At 41.7% G+C, this 25,726-nt stretch overlaps 1 protein-coding gene across 1 annotated transcript in view; it reads left to right on the top strand.

Annotated features, from left to right (window-relative positions):
• Nucleotides 1–25,726, top strand: part of DUSP22 (dual specificity phosphatase 22) — a 42,048-nt gene that overhangs the window by 3,284 nt on the left and 13,038 nt on the right. The window contains exons 3-5 of the mRNA XM_087707532.1: nucleotides 8,009–8,042; nucleotides 14,361–14,443; nucleotides 23,080–23,129. Of these exons, the coding sequence (XP_087563658.1) occupies nucleotides 8,009–8,042; nucleotides 14,361–14,443; nucleotides 23,080–23,129 (167 nt within the window). The remainder of the gene's footprint in view (nucleotides 1–8,008; nucleotides 8,043–14,360; nucleotides 14,444–23,079; nucleotides 23,130–25,726) is intronic.

Here is a 25,726-nt window from a genome sequence, read left to right on the forward strand (position 1 = left end):
CCCCCCGTTAATTTCCTGCTTATCCACATACAAATGGATGAAAGACAGAAATAATGTAACTGACTTGGCTGTAAGAAATTGAATTCCTCCTCCAGAACTGAATGCACAGATTTTAGAAATGAGGTTTGAGCTACATATCTGCAGATGGTTAGGGTGAAACCCTTCTTCGTTCTAAATTTCAACTTGTCCATGCAATCGTAATTTGATTCGCCTATATAAGATTTGGAGAGGAAGCAGGGGATAGCTTGAATGTGTTGTTCGGCTGTGTGTGTTAAGCTCAGTTGTTGTGATGACTTCATTGCAAGGTGTGAGTGGGGCACACTAGGGGAAGTGGGTGTGATCACAACAAACCTCATCCCCTCCCTTTGCACTTTGATACTTCCCTTTTGTAATACATGGGCCGTCTTGGCATAAGAACAAAGGTTAGGTTTTAACAGTTGCCCTGTTGTACTTAGGGTCAACTTGGAATGAGAAAAGGAAGTTCCTTGGTGAGTGAGGGGGCTTGGCCATATTTGTGTTCAATGACAGTAGCTAAGAGCTTGGCGTGGCACCAAGGCAGCATGTAAAGGTCTGATGAAAATCAGGTGCTAAAACTGCAGATTTATATGCCCCTGGATCTGATTTGACCTTCATAAGTTGCCTTAGTTGGTCAACTGAGTCTTATGTTTTGGTCAAAGCTATATATGGTTTGGAGAAGAGAAATCATCTGGTGGGATTACTTCAATTTTCAAAACTCCCTTTGTTCTTAAGCCGGAGAGGCTTACTTCCTTCCCCTTACTGACCCGGACAGCCTCCAGAGCTTGCAAACAGCTGCTGTTGCCACAATTGGTGCTTGGATCATCTGGCTATTGTTTGTTCCTGCCTTGGGTCTGACCAATCGGTAATGCCACTCTATGTAGCTCTTAGAACCTACGTAGAGTGGAATGAGAGACATTCACTGACATTCTTCCCTTCACACCCTCTCTTTTGGTCTCCAGGTTGTTTAACCTTAGCTTGATTTTAGATTAGATGCTCTTCGGCATCACAGGCTCTGCTGGATCGCTTCCTACTTACTCCAATAGCAATAGAAATAGCAGTTAGACTTATATACCGCTTCGTAGGGCTTTCAGCCCTCTCTAAGTGGTTTACAGAGTCAGCATATCGCCCCCCACAGTCTGGGTCTCATTTCACCCACCTCGGAAGGATGGAAGGCTGAGTCAACCTTGAGCCGGTGAGATTAGCAATAGCAATAGCAGTTAGACTTATATACCGCTTCGTAGGGCTTTCAGCCCTCTCTAAGCGGTTGACAGAGTCAGCATATTGCCCCCATAATCTGGGTCCTCATTTCACCCACCTCGGAAGGATGGAAGGCTGAGTCAACCCTGAGCCGTCGAGATTTGAACAGCCGAACTGCAGAACTGCAGTCAGCTGAAGTAGCCTGCAGTGCTGCATTTAACCACTGCACCACCTCGACGCCAGAGGATGGCAGAGCTCATCTTGCCCAATAAGATGCTATAAAGTCCGAGACTGCCCTACTGCCACATTCCTCCCAACGGCCGGTGAGATCTCACAAGGTGGGCCTCCTTCAGATGCCGTCAGCCAGACAATGTCGGCTGGCGGCTCCCCGGAGGAGAGCCTTCTCTGTGGCTGCTCCGACCCTTTGGAACGAGCTACCCCCAGAAATCTGGACCTTGCCCACTCTCATGGCCTTCAGAAAAGCTGTTAAAACCTGGCTGTTCCGACAGGCCTGGGGCTGTTGACCTCATTGTTGAGGTCCAGCCCCGATCATAACGAATGTATGTGTGCTGATTTTAACCTGTTTTTACTTTCATTTTTTATTACTTTTTTCTTCGTTGTAAGCCGCCCGGAGTCCTCCAGGATTGGGCAGCCTATAAATCGTAGAAATAAATATAAAATCAAAGGCAGCTTGGTGCCTTCCCTTTGGTTTACACGGGCAATCTTGGCACAAAAAAAAAACAATAGCTAGGTTTGGCACTGCAATTTCCATAAACTAAGGAAAATGAGGCCAAGCATCAGACTTGGGGCTGTTTTATGCTATGTACCAAAATGTGATACATTACTGATTTACTGTCATTCCCCAGTTGTCCTATATATAAATATTTATTAGATGTTTTAATCATGTATCGTCATCATCTCTCTCTTCAAACCAACTCATCATTTCTCTGTTTTTTTTCCTCTTGCCATTCTGAACCGGGCATCTTTCTTATCTGTATTTTGCTGTCTTTAGAAGTGATTCATAGCTTCCAGCCAAAACCATCCTCTTCTATTCTCTAAATTTTCCTAGTGGCAGTGTTTACTTCCGAGCAGGCTTTAAATTATATTAAGCGTGATAGCACATTGTGAATGTTTCCCATTTCGATTGTAGTGTAAATGCAGGAAATACGTACGTGCCTATCACCCAAATTATTGTGCTTAAAAGACGTAAGGGTTCTTCCATGCCATCATCATTTTCATTTCCTGAAAAACCCTCATCAAAAACATTTTGAAGCTCGACTGCGATGCTTGAGAATAAGGAAAAACCAATTGTCCCACCTTGAACTGCCGTGGGTCCCGTAGCAGCAAAAAAAAATCTCACCCACATTCCTTTTGGGGAAGAAAAAAAAAGACTTCTTCATTGTTTTCATGATGAAAAACAGACAAAATTCTCGTTAATGTTTTTGCTATTCATCTTGCAGTGAAAGGAAGTTGCAGAGGTCTTAAGGTTAGCATTTCTCTTGCAACCCAGGAGTTGAAAAAGGAGTTAGTGTAGCAAAAATGCTCTTCAGTGGAAGGAACATCTCAAATAATAACATAATCCTTTAGTTCCACTTGCCTTATTTTCAGTGAACTAAATGTCTCAAACTCCTGAGTGTTCTGTCCCCCCTTCTCTGCTCATTCAAAGACGACAGTCAGACAGAATTAAAAGAAAGGAACTTTATCAACCTCGACTCACGCTGGCTGTGAGCCCAAAAATAAACATAAATAAAGTCTCTGACAAGAAGATAACAGAATGCAAAAACAAAACTCTTACAAAGCAATTCACTTCTCCAAGCGTCTCCTTGAATCAGGGTTACAGAAAGCAAATCACTTCTCCAAGTGTCTCTCACAAACAAACCACGACCGATGAATGATGAACGTTGACTTCTGCAACCAGGGCGTGGCACCATCCGTCCTTTTATCTCCAGAAGACGACACTAACGAGCCCCAGCTGCATTGTTACTCCTGCATCCCGACTCAACTCACAGCAAACTTCTGCTGAGTCACAAAACCTGAATAAATCCAAGTTTGAAATTTGAACTTCTATACATTGCACAATTGCCCAGAATGCTTTCTCATACCCCCATCTTACATTTGTGTAAGAAATGATCTGGGTAGGTGGGCACACCTCCAAGCAAGCATTGACCTTCAGCCACCCATGGTTTCCCCCCCCCCCCAATAATTTCTGTGTCACGCATTCTTTGCAAATAAAGTGGTATGGGAGATTAGTACTTGATTTTGCAACATTCTACAGCAAGGGATTTCATTGAGGGCCGTATCAGGGTTGTGTTTGATTTCGGGGTAGGGAGGGGGGGCCTGTCCAGGTCGGTGTGTCCAGGTTGGGCATGGCCAGCTCAATGTCACTTGTGTCGGGGGTGCTTGTGGTGGCCTGGGCAGGGCTGGGGTGGGGGGGATCCACTTTTGCTAGTAGTTTGTTTTGCTAGTGCTCTGCCAGTGAAAACTGAGCTTGGAATCCTGTGTGCTCCATTTACGCTGGCTGCAGGAGGCTGTCATAGCCGAAAACGAAGCTCGGTGCATGGCCCTCCCAAGCTTTGTTTCTGCCGACAGAGGCACCCCGGTCCTTCGCTGCTTCCAGATCTGGCCCGCGTGCCTTGAATTTGACACCCCTGTAATACAGCTATTTTTTTTTTAATAGGGCAGGAAACCTGGCAGGGTTAAATAATGGTGGGCTCCTAATGTATTAAATCTTTATAGTTTGATTTGATTGTGTGACATCAAGTCAGTGCTAACTTTTAGCAACCATCTAGAGAGATCTTCTTCAGTATGATCAATGTCCGATTTGGACAATCCTTGCTTGGTTTGGCAATACAGAGATATATATATACAAGAGATTAGAAGTGATTTGAGATTTGAAGACGGTTCACTTCTCATCCAAGAAGCTTCTTCAGTTCTGTTCTGAAGAATTGAAGAAGCTTCTTGGATGAGAAGCAAAATGTCTTCAAGGAAAACCAAACTTCCAGTTGCCTTTTGAAAAAAGCACCTTTGGGAGAATTGTGATTATTAATGTAAACAGAGAAGAAAGTAAACATCTCACACGAATGAAGACTTGCTTTGTCCATGGATGGGTGACACTAAGAAACTGTAAAGTGGAAAAAAACAAAAAATTTCTTCCAACAACCGGTTCTCCCAACTGCTTAGAAAGTTACCAACCGGTTCTCCCAAATAAGTGCAAACCGGCTGAATCCCACCACTGTTTCCAATCATACTTGGCCACTGAAGAATTCTATTCTATTCTAAAGAATTCTAGCCTATTCTATTTGCAAATAAACAGGCCGTTATATGCTTGCTGATTTCCTCAGAGAGATTTTTTTTTTTTAAATAGCCGAATAGCCGGCAATCCTAAGAACTATTCTGCCGGCAGTTTAGTTTAGTAGCTGTTAAAAAAACAACAAAGTAAAAACCAAAGAGAATCTCCTACTGCTTTAACACAGGCATTTGCCACATGTCGCTGATTTATCACAATCTACAAGGCATAGTATTCGCGGGAAACATCCTACCTCAGATATCCTGTACGGGGTTGCATTCCTGAAATGATCAACAAGTTTCCTGCCTCCTTCTTTCCCATTGTCAAAGGAGCCGACTTGGGAAAGATCATGACTGGCGAGCTAAATTTTGACAGTGGTTTTTGTGGAAGCTGGTAGGCTTTTCGGTATGTAGTTTGTAGTTTGTAGTTTATTATGATTTATAGGCTGCCCTTTTCCCTGAGGGGACTCAGGGCGGCTTACAATACATGGGAAGGGGGTGCAAAACAAAAACACAAGACAGTGCATAAATAAAAATAAAACAATAAAACACAACTTTCATTCAACATTCGGGTAGGGCGAATCAGAATCTTATCCCCAGGCCTGGCGGGATAGCCAGTTCTTAAGGGCTGTGCGGAAGGTCTGGACGGTGGTGAGGGTGCGAATCTCCACGGGGAGATCGTTCCAAAGGGTCGGAGCTGCTACTGAGAAGGCTCTCCTCCGCGTAGTCGCCAGTCGGCACTGACTGGCGGATGGAACTCGGAGGAGGCCTAATCTGTGCGATCTAATCGGTCGAAGGTATGTTGGGTTAAAGAAGAAAAGATCTCTGCAAAGCTGGTCCTCGGTTTCCCTTTTGAGTTCAGGCTTTTCCATGCCTGCCAACATTTCAAAATTTAAAAAACCGGAGCGTGGTAACCTCTAGGCCTGTGGTGGTGAATCTACGGCACGCGTGCCTGAAGTAACATATGAAGCCATGTCGCCTGGCACGCGTGGTTTCGCCTGCTCCTCTTCTGGGTTTCCCTGTGCACATGTGCATACGACAATCCGCTAGCCTTCAGCAGTGCCGGAAACTGGAAAAGCTGCCCTTCCGTTTTCCGCTGGGAGAATGCGCCAACTCATCGTCACGGGGACATGTGCACCAGTAACCGGAAGTTTAGCTGGCCCGCCCCCTCATGCGCCCACTGGAAACCATAAGTGCGTTTTCCGGTGCAGGGGTGCCCCCTGGGCATCTCCTCTCCCAGGTCCCAGATAAGCGTGCGGCAGGTGGGTGAGCGGGCTCCGTTTTTGGCACTCAGTGCTGAAAAGTTTCGCCATCACTGCTCTAGGCAAAATGGGCAGCATACAAGTCTCTCTGGAATGAGCTGCCCCCCCCCCCGGAGCTTCGTATAATCCCCGACCTCCGGTCCTTCTGACGCGCCCTAAAAAGTTGGCTTTTCCGGCAAGCCAGCCTGGCCTGAACAAAACAAAATAAATGATTGATTATTGTTAATTTTAATCGTTTTTTTTTTTTTAAAGTTATTGTTAATCTTAAATAAGAGCCGAGGTGGCGCAGTGGTTAGGGTGCAGTACTGCAGGCCACTTCAGCTGACTGTTATCTGCAGTTCAGCGGTTCTAATCTCACCGGCTCAAGGTTGACTCAGCCTTCCCTCCTTCCGAGGTGGGTGAAATGAGGACCCAGACTGAGGGGGGCGATATGCTGACTCTGTAAAACCGCTTAGAGAGGGCTGAGAGCCCTATGAAGCGGTATATAAGTTGAACTGCTAATTGGGTTTGTTTTGGATGTTCTATTTAATTTTTTTAACTTTTGTAATATGTGTTTTTTATTAATGTTGTACGCCGCCCTGAGTCCTTTGGGAGAAGGGCGGCATATAAATCCAATAAACCAAACCAAACCAATAAATAAATAAGTTCAATGTGCCTTGAGCACATCCTCCAACCTCATTTTGGGTGATCTTCCTAAGCATCATCCAGCGTGCTAGACTTCCAGATGATTATAAGTAGTCCTTGACTTACAGCCATTCCTTTATGACTGTTCAACGTTAAAATGGCACTGGAAAAAGTGACATGACAATATTTCACAGTTATGACTGTTGCATCATCCCCCACGATCAGAATTTGGGCCCTTGGGAAGTGGCATGTATTTATGGCGATGTACAGTCCCATGTCACGTGGTCATCATTTGTAACCTTCCCAGATGTCTTCCGGCGAGCTAAGTCAATGGATGGGAAGAGCCATGTTCATTGAACAACTTTGTTACTAACTTAATCCCTGCTGTGATTCCCTTAACAACGGTGATGGGAAAGGTTGTAAAATGGGGCAAAACTCACTTAACAAGCGTCTTGCTTAGCGGTGGGATTTTTGAGCTCAGTTGTGAGTCATAAATCCGTGACCCGTCAAAACCGCGGTCCACTAAAGCGCGCCCGATTAAAGCGCGTACCTGACGTCATCAGCAGCGCGACAAATACGACCGCGGAGAAAAAAGGGCGCTTTAAAAAGCGCTTTTAAAGCAAGCCGATTCACATAAAGGTAAGGGTTAGGGTTAGGGTTAGGGTTAGGTTTAGGGTTAGGTTTAGGGTTAGGGTTAGGTTAAGGGTTAGGGTTAGGTTTAGGGTTACGTTAAGCGTTAGGGTTAGGTTTAGGGTTAGGTTAAGGGTTAGGCTTAGGGTTAGGTTTAGGGTTAGGTTTGGGGGGGTTAGGTTTAGATTTACGCGTTAATTTTAAGTTTACCGCTCACAGCGTGCTGTTTTCATCGCGCTGTGATGACGTCATGTACGCGCTTTCGTCGAGCGCGCTTTAGTCTACCGCGGTTTTGTGGTGGAATCCATAAATCAAGGACTACCTGTATGTTGGAAAAATCGGAAATTCCTTTCTATTGGCTCCCATTGTGGTTTGCAACCTTTTGGAGTCCAGTGGGCTAAATTTAAAATTTTGTGAGTGTGCGATGAACAATGAAGCAATTTGTCTTTTCCACAACATGATTGCTATGGTGGGTAAGACCAAGAATAAAACTGGGAATGGAGCTCCCAGCCACGTCTCCTTGTCTTGTTCTAAGAATTTTTATACTGTATAGAGTCCAGAAATATACAAGCAAACCAATTTAGAAATAACATATGTCAGTTTAGAGGCAGAGCAATTCATCTAACTGTTGAACCCCGCCTGACAAATATTCTCTTCGATTGGTAATCTTCTAACCCTCAAATATTTTGGACTGTAAGTAGAACATCTAGCAAGACACATTTTACAACCTTTGACAATCTAGATCAGGTTGTATACCCCTGTTTGGAGAATTATTTCTTTTTTACACTGGTCTTAAAACTACAGGACATTGTAATAAAACATCCCATTTAAGTGTAAAAAAACAGTGTGGGAATGTTTCGAGAAATAGAATGTAAAACTTAACTCTGCTTGAATAGTGTGATGTTATGTTCCATTCTGTATGCAAATCGAACTGCGTCATACCATATTACCACAAAAGATTGACATTTGATATTATTTTGTTCCTCTGACAGATACTTCCTGGTTTGTTCCTTGGAAATTATAAAGGTAAGATGAGTTTTATTAGTGGCTTTTGAAAAATACTATGCATTGCATCCCTAGCATTGGGGCTGGGGGTTTACAACTCTATCCCCTTATGCTTAATCCTCCCAAAGGACAATGGCTCTGTTTGACTTATTTGAAAGAAATAGGGGTGTCACTCTGATCGGTTTTGCAAGCAGTTTGAAATAACAAATATAACATTAAAAATTAAAAACAATCTTAGCTTCAAGGGCTAATATTCTATAGCAGGGCTCTTCAAACTTGGCAACTTTAAGACTTCTAGACTTCATCTCCCAGATTTCCCCAGTTGGCTGAGAAATTCTGGGAGTTGAAGTCCACAAGTCTTAAAGTTGCCAAGTTTGTAAACACTTATTCAATAGGCAAAAGTCTGATTTTGCTTTAAAAAAAAAAAGCAGACCTTTTGGGATCTGCATGCAGTATGGTGTATCTTCTTGAGAAATTAAAATTGGACCAGGGAAATGCCATTTGCTCCCCCTTATCTAGAGCCCTTACTTCCTTTTCAAAATAGATCCATTATTATTTGCAGCTATTCACTTCTCCTTAAGTGTTATTTTCTTAGGGAATATTTGGCACTTCCAGGCTGTCCTCTCCCCGGCCCAATTGTTGCTGTTTTACACTTAGTTCCAGAACCTGGAAAATCTAAATAGGTAGAAACCCACATTCCTGTTAGCTCCTTTTGAACATTGCACCATCGCAAAAGTCGTGTCAGAAGGAAAATAATTTCACTTTATAATTTCCATTAAACTTTAGTTTCAGAGTTAAAAGGGGGACAGTTTCATTTCTTCTGCGAATATCAGAAACTGCAGCCAGAAAATGCTCAGCCTTCATTTCACATGCTGTCTCTGTCTTCAGTTTCTCCAGCCATTTCTGAGGAACGCTGTCTTTTTAATGTCCTTTACGGCCCAACTCTGGACAAGATTGGTTAATTTTAAACAGCATTTACCCAAGTAAAACAACTTCAAACTTTGGCTTGGGAAGCTACTTTGCTTCAATTGGCCGTCTTTCATATTCCTCATGGTTTAGACAGAACCCCCTCATCCAGACTGAAAATAGAAGCGAAAGCTGTAGGAGAAGGTGAAGGGACCAAAACTACTTTAATTCAGTTTAAGTTGTTGTGGTTTTGTAATTTGAAACTGCTTTGTCTCTTAAAAGATGAAATATAGATGCGTTTCCCATTTGCTTCAGCCTTCCCTTTTCGATTCTGAGACAGACATGAAATGACAGCCCCTCGATCCTACTTCGCTGAATTAATTGTTCAAAGTTACATCAGAGAAATGGCGTGTTAAGAGTAGCGGGCCTTTGAAGGTTAACCACACAACGAAGAGAGAAGATAGAATTGGAGGTTGTTCCTTTGAAAAGCACAGTTCCATGCTGCTGAACGGTGCATCTCAGCTCGGGCGAGAGTGCACCACTTCAGATCATGCTTTTGACATGGTGTTCCTGTTTCATCAGAAACCCCCAAATGCATTACATTTTGCACGCATGACGTCCGAATGATTAACATAATTGCTAAGTCATGCTCTTCCCTCTCGTTAAGAATTCTGCTTAGGCCTTCGTTAGACTATAGCAATATAGCAAATAGCAATAGTAGTAGACTTATATACCGCTTCATAGGGCTTTCAGCCCTCTCTAAGCGGTTTACAGAGAGTCAGCATATTGCCCCCAACAATCTGGGTCCTCATTTTACCCACCTCGGAAGGATGGAAGGCTGAGTCAACCCTGAGCCGGTGAGATTTGAACCGCTGAACTGCTGATCTAGCAGTAGCCTGCAGTGCTGCATTTAACCACTGCGCCACCTCGGCTCTAGAATGAAAAAATAATGCGAATGGCCACTTTTCTGAAGCTAAACATTGCATCAAATGCAAGGGTGGGTTGCTAATCCCGTTCCAACCGGTTCGGTTGGAACGGGGCGGCAGTGTCCTCGTGGACGCGCGCAGTTCACGCATGCGTCTAGGCGCCTGCACGATGCTCCAGCTGCTCGCGGAGAATCGCGCAGGCGCTGTATGTGCCATGCGCCTGCGTGGAAGTGCAGAAGACTTCAAAGACCGGTAAGGAGCGCAGGCGGGTGGGTGGGCCCTTCGGCGTTCCCGGAAGTTACTTACTTCCGGGTTCACCGACCAACCGGTTCGTGGGGACCGCCGCAAACCGGTTGAAACCCACCCCTGATCAAATGGGAGATGGGTAAACTTGGATTTATCAACAGAGGGGAGATGAAGGTTTGTGTCTGTAAGAAACAGAGACTGGATTGATGCACACAATCTCATCTGAAACTTAGTGGAATCATACTGCGAAGAAATTTGCTTTGCAATATGAGCTTAAAGTCAGAGGCACACGGTGTCACGAAACCAAGACCTGGTATTTGTTTCTCACTTTGGTTCTTTTATATCTTTCCTTCTGTAGATACGAAAACCAAAATATAGCTTAGCTTTAAAAAAAAAAAAAGATTTGTTTGTGTCTACGGCAAAAGGCAGCACTTAATGAAGTTCTCCAGTCTTACTACTTCATTTTTTTTTTGTATAAAATGACCCCTGATATACTCTTGAGCCATTCCTAACAGAGGTAATATATAAATAATTTGAAAGAAAAAATAAAATAGCAATAGCAATAGCAGTTAGACTTATATACCACTTCATAGGGCTTTCAGCCCTCTCTAAGTGGTTTACAGAGTCAGCATATCGCCCCCACAGTCTGGGTCCTCATTTCACCTACCTCGGAAGGATGGAAGGCTGAGTCAACCTTGAGCCGGTGAGATTTGAACCGCTGAACTGCAGATAGCAGTCAGCTGAAGTGGCCTGCAGTACTGCACCCTAACCACTGCGCCACCTCGGCTCTTGCCCTCCCCTCAAATAGCCAATATATGAATAAGTTATTCGTTTTGTCAGTCCAGTATTGAATATCAGAATTAACATAATTTCTTAGTGAATATTAAAATCAATATTCCACTTGCGCATCTGTATGAAATAGAGAATTTACTCTTCGTGTTTAAATTAAACATACAGATGATGCTCAGGTACACATATTGAACTGGAACTGTGGTTAAAAGTTCTTTCTCTTCCATTGAGTGGAGCCTATTATGGTCTGTATATAATTCAATCCCACCATGACAGTTTAGCTTTCTGTGTGACAATCTGCTAGTTCTTGATTTATGATTATTTATTCAGTTTGATGTTTCATTTCATTTATTCCATTTGTATGCCGCCCTATCCCGAGGGACTCAGGGCGGCTAACAAGCAGGGGGGGGGAAAGGGGGGGATACCACAAAAGACAAAACAAACAAATTAAAAACAGAGCAACAGTCACAACAGTTTAAGTGGGGCTGGGAACTCATCAGCCCCAGGCCTGCCGGAACAGCCAGGTCTTAGTGGCTTTGTGGAAAGCCAGAAGGGTGGTGAGGGTCCGGATCTCCACGGGGAGATCGTTCCAGAGGGCCGGAGCGGCCACAGAGAAGGCCCTCCCCCGAGGGGTCAACAGTCGACATTGGCTAGCTGATGGTATTCGGAGGAGGCCTAATTGGTCGTAGGGAGGTGATTGGCAGGAGGCGGTCTCTCAAGTACCCAGGTCCAATACCATGTAGGGCTCTAAAAGTAACAACTAGCACCTTGAAGCGAGTCCGGAGACCAACGGACAGCCAGTGCAGCTCGCGGAGGATAGGTGTAACGTGGGTGTACCGAGGTGCACCCACAATTGCTTCACGCGGCTGCATTCTGGACAAGCTGAAGTCTCCGAATGCTCTTCAAGGGCAGCCCCATGTAGAGCCCGTATCACCAAGACAATTTTTAGTATCCAACCATGAGTCAAAATCCTCTGCAGAATTAAAGACATCTGGTAAAAGGAAATTGAGCAATGCCCACAGTTCATGAAGATTATTCTGTAAAGGAGTTCCTGTTAAGGTCCTGTTATACGAGACCCTTGGAAAAAAAGTTACTTAAAACCCATCCTCAGAGTTACAACCATCGCCCCACCATCATGCAGTCACATGATTGCAATTTGGGTCCTTGGCAGAAAGCTTGCATTGATAATGGTTGAAGCATCTTGCAGTTACATAATCATGGTTTGGGAACTTCCCAGTCAGCAGGCAATGTTAATTGGAGAAGCCAAATTTACATGCTATGATTCACTTAACACAGTGTTTCTCAACCTTGGCAACTTGAAGATGTCCGGACTTTAACTCCCAGAATTCTGGCTGGGGAATTCTGGGAGTTGAAGTCCGGACATCTTCAAGTTGCCAAGGTTGAGAAACACTTGACTTAAACAACATGTGATTCCCTTAATATAGAGCAGTGGTAGCACTGTGGTTAGAATGCAACATTGCAGGCTAACTCTGCTCACATGGCCAGGAGTTCGATTCCTTCGATCCTGACCGGCTCCTGGGTGACTCAGCCTTCCGTCCGTCCGATGTCGGTAAAATGAGGAAAACAGATTGTTTGGGGCCAATATGCTGACTCTGTAAACTGCTTAGAAAGGGTGGCTTATATTGCTAATATTAATATCCATGGATAAAACATAATAAAATTGGATCTGGTCATGCGACGACTCATTTAATGACTGCATCACTTAGTAGCCAAAATTTTGGTTCTAACTGTAATGGCAAGTCAAGAATTACCTGTGTTCCGTTTTTGGATTGGATGGGTCATACCTGAGCAGACTTTTCTCTATTTTTTGCAATCTTCCTGAAGAGTTTTGCTCAAGGAACAAGCAGCTGTGGCTAGAAGCAAGGGGAATTCTGGTAGTTAGAATTCCACCACATTTTAAAATTGCTGGGGTTGAGAAATACTGCCCTAAAGCATTGCAGGAGAAACTTTCCAATTTCTTTAGAATTAATGTTGATGCAGCTTTTTTCCCCCCAGTAGCTACACCAGGCAAGCTATTAAGCCGGGTCTTAATCTAGATTTGTTTTCCCCCTCAAGACATAAAATTCACACGGTACTAATTTTGAAAATAAATGTTACTCTTTTTAAAAAAAAATAGCAAAAGATTAAAAAGATCGATCAGATTATTTTGATTCAGGGATTAATGTGGTCATCAGAGCAGTTGGCTTTGTCCTAGTCGTTCGTAATGGGAGAAGCCAGGGATTTTCCCTTCAGCAGAAAAAAAATAAAATCTCTGTTTAAGCAGCTTTTTCTATTGTAGAGAGAGGTGTGATGGAGGGATAAGCTGTTGAATGTGTTTTTTCAATTAAATGTAAATTTTGAGCCTTATAAAACACAGAGGAGTTTGCAAATAAGTATGTGAAACTCGAAACAATTCGGGTAACCTTTAATAATGCTAGAATCCCGCCTAATCATGGTGGCAAACCTTATAATAAATCATGTTTTCTGATTCTATCAATTTCATAGGATCGAAAAATCAAAACACCTTCAAATTATATTTGGAGTTCACCTTCCATGACCTTAATAGGTTAGCATCAGTTGTGGGATTCAAATAATTTAACAACCGGTTCTCTGTCCTAATGACCAGGTGGGTAGGCGGGGCTTAGTGGTCATGTGACAGTGTGGGCGTGGCCAGCTCAACATTACCTCCCACAGACCTGTTAGATCGCACAGGGTCGGCCTCCTCCGGGTTCCGTCTACCAGCCAATGCCATCTGGCTACCACCCGGGGGAGGGCCTTCTCTGTTGCAGCTCCTGCCCTTTGGAATGAACTCCCCGCGGAGATTCGGACCCTCACCCCTCTCCAGGCCTTCCGGAAAGCCGTCAAAACCTGGCTGTGCCAGCAGGCCTGGGGTTGATGAGTTCCCCTCCCCTCTCGACTTGTATGGCTGTGTGATTTTCGTGTATTTTAATTACGTGTATTGTGTTTGTATCCCCTTTCCCCTTTTGAGTTGTTCGCCGCCCTGAGTCCCTCCTGGAGAAGGGCGGCATACAAATAAATTAAATCTTAAATCTTAAATCTTATTCAGGTCGATGAGCACTTTGCCTTAGCTGTTACAATGTAAGAAGGGTTAACCGGAGAGGCAGTTTCTGTAAGCAAGGCAATAAAGATTAGACTAGAAACAACACCAGAATGTTTCCTTCCTGCCTTCCTTACAGGATTAGCCCTGTAAAGTGGGGAAAAAACAAAATGAGATTTATTCCAACAACCGGTTCTCTGAACTACTTAGAAAGTTACGAACCGGTTCTCCCGAATAGGTGCGAACCGGCTGAATCCCACCACTGGTTAGCATGATACTTCCATATCTACTTTCATAACAATCCAAAGCGGTACGTTACACTAGAGGAAGATGTCTCAATATTTCTTGGATGCTTACAAGAAACAAGTTACGTGCACCTGATGATTTTATTCCTTCGTCTCCTCTTTGTTACAGATGCTCGTGACACCGAACAACTAAAACAGAATAACATCACACACATTCTTTCCATCCATGACACTGCTCGGCCCATGTTGGAGGTAGGATAAGAAACTTACAAAACTTAAACCAATGTGGTTTCAGAAGAAATAAGAAGGAAAAGGATATTTTAGCATTGGTACAATATTTCTTTAGGACTATTTCTTTAATGAGCTACGAATTAAGAGGAAGGAGGAAATTGTTAAAGAATGATTGTGTAGGTGCAAGAAGTGGGCTTTTTCTCAAGAATTCCGATTGCTGTTTTTCCATCGATCTGCTCAAATGAGTCTAATGCAGGGGTGAAATGCTACCGGTTCGGACCGGTTTGTCTGAACCGGTAAAAACATGCCAGCTGTTCACCTGAACCAGTAGTAAAAAAAAAAATGCTACCGGTTTTTCTGGACAATCAGCTGTGCAATTTATATTAATCTAAATCGCATAGCACAGCGGATTCCCTCCTTGCTGTTCGCTTACCTTTGTAGGCGCGCTCAATAGCAGGCTCCGCCCACCCACCCCCGGATGTCAATTTGACGGTCTGCGCATGCGTGGAAGGTTCTAGGGATCAAATTGTGCTCACATTGCTACCGAACTAGTAGCAAAGGTAAGTGGATTTTACCGGTTCACCGACAAATGCGCGCTCGACAAAAGCGCGCCGGCGAAACCATGGCGAGAAAACCACGACGTCGAAATCGCGCCGATGAATGAGCGCAGAAGCGGGCCAACAACAGCGCACCGACAAAAGCGCGCCTTCAACAAACAACTAATAACAACCTAATAACCCTAATCCTAACCCTAAACCTAGTCACCTCGGCTCTTGGACAAGAGGCGCTCTCCCCCCCCCCCCCAACCTTCCTCACCAAATGCTCGGCCAACTGCTCAGGCTGTTAGGCTTCTGGAGGGAATGTCTGGCTGCCTCATGGGGAGGGGGGGTAGTGCTTATCTTTTGAAAGGGGAACGTTTGGCGTCTGGGAAAGCAGAAAGGCTAAAGGGAACCGGAGGATGGGGGTGGGGGGCTCCTCCAGGGCAGCCCGTGCAAAGCTGGTGCTCTGTGCAATGACTTACTTCTCCAAGAGGGCCATAGAGCCGAGGTGGCGCAGTGGTTAAATGCAGCACTGCAGGCTACTTCAGCTGACTGCAGTTCTGCAGTTCGGCTGTTCAAATCTCACCGGCTCAGGGTTGACTCAGCCTTCCATCCTTCCGAGGTGGGTAAAATGAGGACCCGGATTGTTGTTGGGGGCAATATGCTGACTCTGTAAACTGCTTAGAGAGGGCTGAAAGCCCTATGAAGCGGTATATAAGTCTAACTGCTATTGCTATAGCTGTGCTGGGCTGACCCGCGACTTCCCTTTTGTGCCTCCGGAGGCTTTTTTGAAGCCTCCGGAGGCTGAAAAACTGCCCAAAAAATGAAGGTGAAAATCAGCTGGCCAGCGCGCACATGTGCGCTGGAGCTGACATAGGGCAACGCCTCGTGTGCCCCAAGAAATGGCTTCGCGTGCCGTCAGTTCGCCATCACAGTCATAGCCACATCATGATAAGTTAATGCTGTCTAACTTCCATGTGAGGTTTGCATCCAGCATATCAAAGTTAAAACTCTCACGGCCTTCAGGAAAGCCGTTAAAACCTGGCTGTTCCGGCAGGCCTGGGGCTGTTGACCTTATTGTTAAGGTCCAGCCCCGATTAGAACGAATTCATGTGTTGTGAATTTTAAACCATTCTTTTTATTTTCCTTCTCTTTTCTTTCCCTTTTTTCTAAGCCGCCGAGAGTCCTTCGGGATTGGGTGGCCTATAAATAAAATAAAATGAAATAAAATCAATAAATCAATGAATCAACGAATCAACGAATCAACAAATCAACAAATCAACAAATCAACAAATCAACAAATCAACAAATCAACAAATCAACAAATCAACAAATCAATCAACAAATCAATAAATCAATAAATAAAATACAGAGATGCCACTCTCCCTTTACGATTCAGTCCCTAGAATTTATGCGATGTGATTCTATCACTTTGAGGCATCTTGCTCCTGTGGTCGTCAAATGTTGCTTACATCTGTTGTTATATGCAAATAAGTTTATAAATCCAGTAACGCGGGATATCATAGATACAGCAAGCTTACAACAGCCCTCATATCTTCACAGATCCTACTCCCGTAAATATAGTGATACGAGTAAAAAATAGAAGATTTTTTTTACAAACTAGTAAAAGAGAAAGACGACTTCAGCTAGTACTTCCCAGAAATCAGTAGCAGTTTGTGGTGGGGAGAGCATTACACAAGTATCTCTTTGTTTGAGAATGCTATGAGTAGTGGTCTGGAGTAACCTTGGGTTCCACCAATGCTGAATTTTGGCACAAGGCTGGAAATGAAAATTTTAAGTCAATGTTCTTCATTCTTCACTAGTAGCTACTAAGACGGCTGAGAATATACATTCTTTGTACACATTTGCTTCAACTCCTATAGAAAATTTCACTGACTTTTCTTTAAAGATCACTGATCAAATTACATTTTGCTTACTTAAAACACATAAAAGTTGAAGTTAAAACAAGGATTTTTTTCCCCATCTTAAATATTTAAGATTAAATATTTATCTTCTGTTATCTCCCCGGAAAAAAATAAGTGTAGTTGTCCTATCTGAGGTTCATTTAGATAGTCCTTAATATTCTTAATGTTAATAAGAGGGGCTTTTAAAGCTTCATAACTATAGTCTTATGGGAAATAGTGCCGTAACTGTCATCAGAACCTGAATCATAATTACTACGTTGCCAACAAAAATTTACAGTCTGCAGACTCATAAATAATATATTTAAATCCTAAAGGTTTCCATGTTTTCATTAAAACTCTTGTATATGTATCTTGCATATTAGCAAGCCATTTGACTTTTAATCCTGTTCCCCAAAACTAAATATAGTTCTTCCATCTTTTTTTGTCCCTAAGGAGTCAAACAAAATCAAAAAATCTGAAAATAAGTTGTTGATACCTAGGAGAAGTTACTGATCTCGAGGGGGGAAAGTCTGTTGTTGATCTTTTTGGAGAAGTGTTATGTTTCATTCGCGTGAACACTTTTTTTTTTCTGAAATGGCTTTGAGTCTTTGGCCTCCTAGTTACTTTGGTACAATATTCCAATGATGCCCTACGAACTTTATAGGAATTTCAACGTAATCTAAGCTACATCCTGAAGGATAGGATTCAGCAATAGTTTTCGCTAATGTCAAGATCAAACAAACTTTCTGATATATTCAGAAGAGTAACTTATTGCATAATCTTCAACCCACCATGGTGTGTGTGTGTGTCTGTGTGTGTTCCTGTGTGTAACAATCTTGTTTTTTTTCATATAGTAGGATGCTCATCTTCGGTGGTGAAGTAACGGTACATTGGCTTCACTTATTGCTGGAATTTTTGAATATTTTCAATAATAAAATGAGTCAACATCTACCCTGGGTGACGGCCCTTTCCCCCCCCCCCACCTGCCTATTTGGTCCTATAGTAGGGCTGACCAAAACTCTTGTTTTAGTTTTGAGAAAACCATGAGAAACCAACTGCTTCCTACTCGGGCCGTTTTCTGACGAAATGTCCCTCCTGAAAGGAGAGTATCCATTCCTCATCTGTTGATGTGGCATGTCAAAATAACATATGGGGGCTTTTTGGGCTAACCTGAAAGAACTTTGCCAGGTGTTTGAGGCTTCTTATTTGCATCTGGCTTCACAATTAGGTACCCTGAAGTTTTGTTTTTGGCTATTAAAAATGTTTCTTGGAAGTCATCGTTGAAAAAATTTACATAAATTTTAATACCGAGAAGTGCAATGCCAAAAATAATGTGATGCTTATTCCTCTCTCTCCCCACTGCTCCCCAACCCCCACTTTTAAAAAAAAAAAATTGGTCTAGAAAATTGTGCCGAGGTTCAGACCGTTTAAAAGATTGCTTTATTACTTTAAATTTAAAAAAAAAGTAGTGATTCATTGATCTGTAAATGGATAAGGAACTGAAATGTAAAGTTATTGTAGTGTCTTAAGAGCATTTGCAAAACGGACATCCAGGTTCCTATAAATTGGTTGTCTCATTCGAAAGAATGTATGTTCCAATTCTAAAGACGATCGTAGAAAATGTCTTTAACAGAATGTGCTTAAAATTTTGATGGCCACGTTTTCAGCATGTGGATTATTAATTTTATGTAATCAAGCAACACACTTTGTCAGCTAAAAACAATTCCCATGAAATGAAGTATTGAAGGTTTTTGATGTGACTTGTTTGCATCTGTGATTGTTTGAAAGTAAAAGATTTCCTATTGACTTCATTTTTTTTAAAAACAGATTAGGCACAGCAATAGTTATTTCTAGGCATTCTTTGAACCGTATAAAACATGAATGAACATTGTGGTCTCATTTTTTTTTTTTTGACATTCAGGTTTTCCTTTCTCAAGTTCTTCTTTTAACAATAAAAAACTGTACAGTTTATCCATTCCTTTAAGTAGAATTTACACTCAGGTTGCAACTAAAAACTAAGAAGAGATTTAAAACAAAACAGATAAAAACAAGATTAACTGAAGAAAAAAAAAATGGTGATTATGTGGTAGCCAAAGTGGAATTGAATCTTCCATAGTTCTATAAGACTTAACAAAGCAAAAAAATAACAATATGTTTTTAAAAAATGTTTAACTCTCTCTCTATATATCTATCTATATCTATCTATCTATCTATCTATCTATCTATCTATCTATCTATCTATCTATCTCTATCTATATATCTATCTATCTATCTATCTATCTATCTATCTATCTATCTATCTATCTATATACACACACACATACACACACACAAACATATATCTTAATAAGTAACTTCATTTTACATCTATAATTTGTGATTAAAAATCCAGTAAATATAATTCATGTGAACTATAAATTACCTAGCTTAAAATATTGCCATTGTTAAATTCTAAATGAAGTGTATATTTTGGATACATGGATAATCTGAAACTCTTGAAGATACTAATACTTAAGCATAGTGTTTCCAATACAGAAGTTTTGACTCTTGAGAAAGTTTCCTCAAACAGGTCACAAAGGTCTCATTGATGTGGTACCATTTTGTAGGGAGTGAGTACGAATGCTAGAAATTTGGCTGAATTGACTGCCAAAGTTGAAAGAAAGAAATCTTGAAATCAGAAGACTTACGCTAGTTTTGTTAACTCTCCCTTTGTATCGGTTTAACTGTTTTCTTGACTTTCAGGGCCTAAGAGAGAAATAAAAGGTTTATGCTTGTGGTTAACTTTTCTCTGATGAAATAGAAAACTGAGAGGAAAATGAATTTATTGGCTTCCCATTCTGTCAAGCGTATTAAGGTGCGTTGGAATCTGGAGGAGCGGATCTAGAATCTGGCTTTTGCCCGAAAATGCATTTAGTTACATGTTGTTTTCTATACTCCGGGTATTATTCCAGCGTCATGGTGTTACACATTTTCTGGTGTGCTTGTTTGTAGGATATGCTCCATTGCTATTTCATGAAATTCCTACTCACAGGTGCTGCCTGAAGAGAATGAGTGTGAAACTACTTCTGCTTGATAGTTTTGCATGCACGAAGGGCTGTGCCTGCTGCCACTTTCCAGAGTATCTACACCATTATTTATTACCCATATTCTGATTTCCGATGGTTAGTCAAAGGAGAAACTCCTTTCCATCCCATTTCTGGACACATCGACATGCTGCAAAGATGCTATTGAATCAGGTGGTACCAGGCAGAATAGTATCTGCTGGCCAAAAAATATTGTATGATTAACAGAACAGCAAGGAGGACAATAAGTATATATTTTTCAAATGCATGTGTTCTAAATTACTCTAATATAGAATTGGGCAGGGAGAGAAAAACATTTTTAATTTATTTTATGTACCAGCTGTTGTGGCCCAGCAGGAGCTGTTGGAGCTGCCACCAGAGTCCGACAGCGAGGGGCCCTATGAGTCGGCTCTGGAGGATGTGGAGGACCCTGGACAGGGTTCCATCTCCGAGCAGGCTGGTTGGCCACCAGGAGGCACCTGAGCCTTGGACCAGTGGGGAGGAGACAAGGGAGAGTGATCCGGACGCCAGCAGTGAGTTGTTCCTGGATGCCCGGCACCGAAGAGCTAATAGGCGTCAGGAACAGTTGCGTAGTTACCGGAGGTAATTGCACTCAGCTGGTGGTAATTAGGCTCCTCTCCAGACTATAAAAGGACTGCTTGTGCATACGCCCCTCTTGCAGAAGTCAATGCAGGAACTAATGTTGGAGAACATTATTGTGCGCTTGGCAGGCTGGATTGCTGCCAAGCCTTATTTGTGCTGGATTGCTGCCCAAGCTTGTCTGTGCCGGTTTGCTGCCAAGGCCCTGTCTGTCTGTTAATTAAATGCCGTAACTTATCTTTGGCTCGGAGTGTGTTGGTGTGGGACGAGGGGGGGGGGTCAGAACACCAGCTAACCTTGATTTGTCCTGCAATTAAATTGTTTCTTTTGGGGAGTCAAAACAAAGGAAAAAAAATGAGAGAGAGGAACTTTGCAGATTTTGGAACTGTCATGGGTTTGTTTGTTAAATTTCTTCCAGAAATTCAAAGCATAGCGTTCTTATCTCCCATTTTCCCAACAACAATCTTCTGGGTTATATTGGTTCAGAGGCTCCAATGAACTTCTATGGCTAAGGATGGACTCAAATATGAGTCTCCATTAACAATGATGCCCCCACAGTACTATCCAAAGATTGCAGTTGAATTATACTTTTTAATACGAAAGAGAAAATTATTAAATATAGGGGGAAATAACCAAATGAATTGTTTTTAATCAATTAAATCACATTTAGATTTTTATCTTGGCCACATTTGCTTTTTGAAGTATGCCTTTTAGATTTTGTCTTGGCTCCTGCTTAATACTTAATTGGGAGAATCATGTGAAAATGATGGTTTTGCAACAAAGTTTATGCAAAGCACTTCCCCATTTTAGCCCCCTTCCTTATCTCCATAAGTAAGAAGGATGATAGTATTGGGCCGGGGGGGGGGGGAATGTACAAGGTAGCTTTCAATGCACCCATCCAGTAGCAAGTATCAATTGTTGTAAAGAGATTTTGAATTTTTAAAGATTGGCTGGAATGCTGAAATAAATGAAAATAAGAAATTTTAACATATGGTTTATAGGATTAGCAATGCAGAGGACAGCTGGTTCTACAGTACTGCCTCCCATATCTGCCAATGATGAGGCACATCTAGTTGGAAGAGTTTGATATCCTTGTAGCTCTTCTGGAGGTGTGGACTTGCCAAATCAAGGGTGTATCCTTTGAGAAGATATATATGTAATGCAGAGGTGGATTCCTACCAGTTCGCACCTATTCGGTAGAACCGGTTCGTCAAATCTACCGAACCGGTTAGAAGAGGTTCCACCAGTGGACCCGGAAAGCAGGCCACACCTACAGAAGAGGTTCCGAAATTTTTTGAAACCCACTACTAGTGGGTGTGTAATGTCCCGCAGTTATCTACACATTAATAATGATCTAGTAATATTTCCTTATACATTTTAGGGACCTTTCCTTACATAATTGGTGTTTTCTTTCATACTTTTGGATTTCTAATTTCTGTTTCCATTAGTTGGCAATTGCTAAAACCAATCCCACGTGAAAAAGTATTCAAAGCCTTCTTGATTTTAATTGTCAGTTTATTTATTCCTGCACATTGTAATATTCATTTACATATCTCTGTTTTTCCACTGTTGTGCAAACACAATTCCAGCAGCTGCTAACATGTGTAAAATTAAATATATATTATACTCCCTTTCAAATAGCCAACAAAATATTTCTGGTTTTAATTCCATATCTTGCTTTACAATTGCTTCTAACCACTAACTTCTGAATAGCTACTTGGACCAACCTAAGTACTAATTCATAATTTCATAATTATGAATTTCCGGTCACATGGGCGGCAAGCTACTCCCATCCAGTCACATGGGTGGCAAGCCACTCCCACAAAAGAGGCCACACCCACAGAGTAGGTTCCAACAATTTTTGAAACCCACCACTGATGTAATGAGATCTTGAACATCTACTATATTTCATATATGAATGTTGACAGGGAGGATGATCTGGGACTGCACTGACTTTCAGCTTTTGGTTCTTTTACATAGAGAAAGCATCAAAGAGTTTGACAATGTTGATTGAATCCAGCAAGACGATTCTCGCGTGGTTTTTCACTTTTCATTCCTTCTGTTTTACATATAGTTTTTTGTAAGGACTGACCAAAAAAAGTGAATGCAGCTTATTAAAAATGATTAAGACTTTAGGATAGTACTGGTACAGCACTTTAATAATCTTCAAAAAGGAAAGTTTCTATTTTCAAAAGCCCATGCTAGACTTTGCTTTTTTAAAAAATAATAATGATAACCAATTATACATAGCAAGGAAAAGAATAACCATCTTCCCCAAAGGACATATGCATTTTATTTTCCACGTGCTGTAAGGAAGGAAGAAATGCATGGTAATTTATAGCATTAGAATTAAAAAGATACATTGAAATGTGATAAATAAAGCGAAAAAGTTGACTCTTTCCATTCCAGCAAAATTTCAATGCTGCATAAAATCTGGTGGATGAACCTTAAATCTTAAAATGCTTCCTGGGCACCACCCAGAAGAAAAACAGGTTCCTATCTCTGAATATGTTTTACTACAATTTTCCTCCCCCCCCTTTTTTTTTTTTCAGGGAATAAAATACCTGTGCATCCCTGCTGCAGATTCACCCTCGCAGAATCTGTAAGTATTTAAAACTGTGCTCAATTTCACCACTGCTATCTAGATAATAGTCCAGGTTTTTTTTAAAATGGAAGCAAAATATATCTGGATTTGCAAATATATGTAACTCCTTGACTTCTTTGGAAACCACAGTCTAGTCCAGTGATGACTAGCCTTTTCTGGACTGAGTGGCGAAAGGGCGCACGCTTCCCCGAACCACCAAAATGCAATGCACCCCCCTCGTGCATGTGCCCCGCCCCACACATGCACGCATAACTCCTGCACGTGCCCCGTGTCTGCATGTGTGACCCCACAAATGCCCCCTTCCCCCTGTGCATGCTCCACCTCACAGGAATGTGCGCACAAACCCCGCTGTGCTCAGTTCTTGCGCATGCGCGACAGAGACATGCAGATATACGCGTTGGAGCTGAACTGGGGCGATGGCTAACGTGCCATCAGAGAGGTGCTATAACGTGCCATAGGTCTTGGTCTTTTTCTGCTATAATGTGGATACAGATGTTTGGGGAAACATCACAGAGAATACAAGTCCCTATCTCTGTTGTAAAATTTCACGCGGTACGTAAGTGTTATATCTATAAAAGGAATTGGCTCCAGGTTTCGTGGGCGGAAATCTATAGGATCACATTAATAATGGCAGTACTGAATTGAGTCTATTAGCATCTGGTTTTGGTTAGGAAGAGGGGAAAAAATACTTGTACACAGCAACCTATATTGGTTTGTGAAAGATCAGTTTGAAAAAGAAAGCTGCCTTCTTGAAGGTTGCATAAACAAAGCAGTTAAACTTCTCTGAAATATTTTTTTTTAAAAATTATTTATTTATTTCCAAAACAAACATATGTTGTAAAAAATATATCAGCTGGTTACAAAAAGCTTTTGTGCATCTCTTCCACCGTCATCAAATATAATTCATATTAATTCAAATATCTTAACTCAAATATTTACTATATTAACATCATCATACCTCCACTTTTATTTGACTACAGTTATTTAAACATCCTTCATCCTTAAATATACCAAGATTCAATCCATAACCACATGCTGGCATTTCATTTACTTATTTATAAAATCCTCCATTAACATTAAGTCCTCATATCCTGTTTTAGCTAAACATCCATAATATTTAATACCAGTTTTCTAATCCTCCATGTATATAATTTATTATCATTATCCTTTATTTATTTAACTATATCCTATATCATAGCATTTCCCCCCATTAGTTAAAATTTAACTTTATATAGTTTTGGTTTTTTATGATAATTATTATTGTCATTAATAATCTTTATATGTAGTCCAAAAATATTTCTAACCTTCCCTTCTCATATCCAATTATTACTTATCATAACAACTCAACATTGTATACGTTTCTATCATTGTCAATTTTTATTTAACTATACCTATTACCAATGGATTTAACTAAGTTTAGCTAATTTTGAATTATACTCTTCCATCTATCAACCTGTATCTCTCCAATAACAAAATATTTTTTGTAAAGGAGATTTTAAAAGCCAGCAACTAAGGCATTAACATCACATAACAAAGGAAGACATCAGGGAAAAGACGAATCCTTTTTATAAAATGGTTTTTGAATGAATTGATGCTAAAAAGCTGCATATATTAGAAAACCCTGTATACCGAGTAGTAGGTGTCTCTGTATGAAGGAAAGCTAAGAACAAAAACATCATAGGAATCTTTCCTACGTTTATTTACGGGGGGGAAATACTTTAAATCTGATGCACTGGAAAGCTTTTGCATTAATGCAGTTTACTAATTGGCGTTGGTGTTTTGGTGGTTAAAAAGTACTTTCTGGTTAGGTGTCTGGGTAGATGAATAAGAAACAGAGGCTTTGTCTGACCTTTTGATGGAAATGCTTTTTCTAACCAGACTAATGACTTAGTACAGTGGTTCCCAAACTTGGCAACTTTAAGACTTGCGGACTTTAACTCCCAGCTCTGCTGGCTGGAGAATTCTGGGAGTTGAAGTCCACAAGTCTTAAAGTTGCCAAGTTTGGGAACCACTGACCTAGTAGAATTTGAGGCAGCCCCTCAAATGTTTAATGATCTCCTTATCTTTTTGAACCTGTGCTAGCCTTTTGCTACTTAAATGCCTGAAGGGCCATAGTACGTGGCACGTGTGGTGTGTTCGCTTTTGCTGAATCACAGATGTGCTGGGCCTATTCTCAGAAGGCTTTTTACTTCACAGCAGAGCTGTGCAGACTCGCAACTAAAGTGGAACAATACAAGCTACCCAAGAATATTCGAGCCACAGCTGCGCTTTGGGGTAGAGGCACTTCCTGATCATCTTGATTTGTTAGAGAAACAAAAACAGTTTCAAAGGGCCTGCCTGGAGCCCACGGAAGGAAACCGAGCGCTTGCCTTTTCGCTCCGAACAGAGTGCTCTGCCTCTTTCACTCAATGCTTTCGAGATATATTTTTAGCATATTTGCTTCTCACAGAACAGTGAGTTCCCAGTTGCAACTGCATCAGTTGATGATTTCAGCTAACTGCAGTGGTGGGATTCAGCCGGTTCGCACCTATACGGGAGAACCGGTTGTTAACTTTCTAAGCAGTTGGGAAAACCAGTTGTTGGAAGAAATCTTA

This window comes from Thamnophis sirtalis, unplaced genomic scaffold, assembly GCF_051295495.1.
Source record: "Thamnophis sirtalis isolate CommonGarterSnake01/CBP01778 unplaced genomic scaffold, rThaSir2_p1.2 scaffold_2, whole genome shotgun sequence".
In the NCBI taxonomy this organism is placed as follows: Eukaryota; Metazoa; Chordata; class Lepidosauria; order Squamata; family Natricidae; genus Thamnophis; species Thamnophis sirtalis.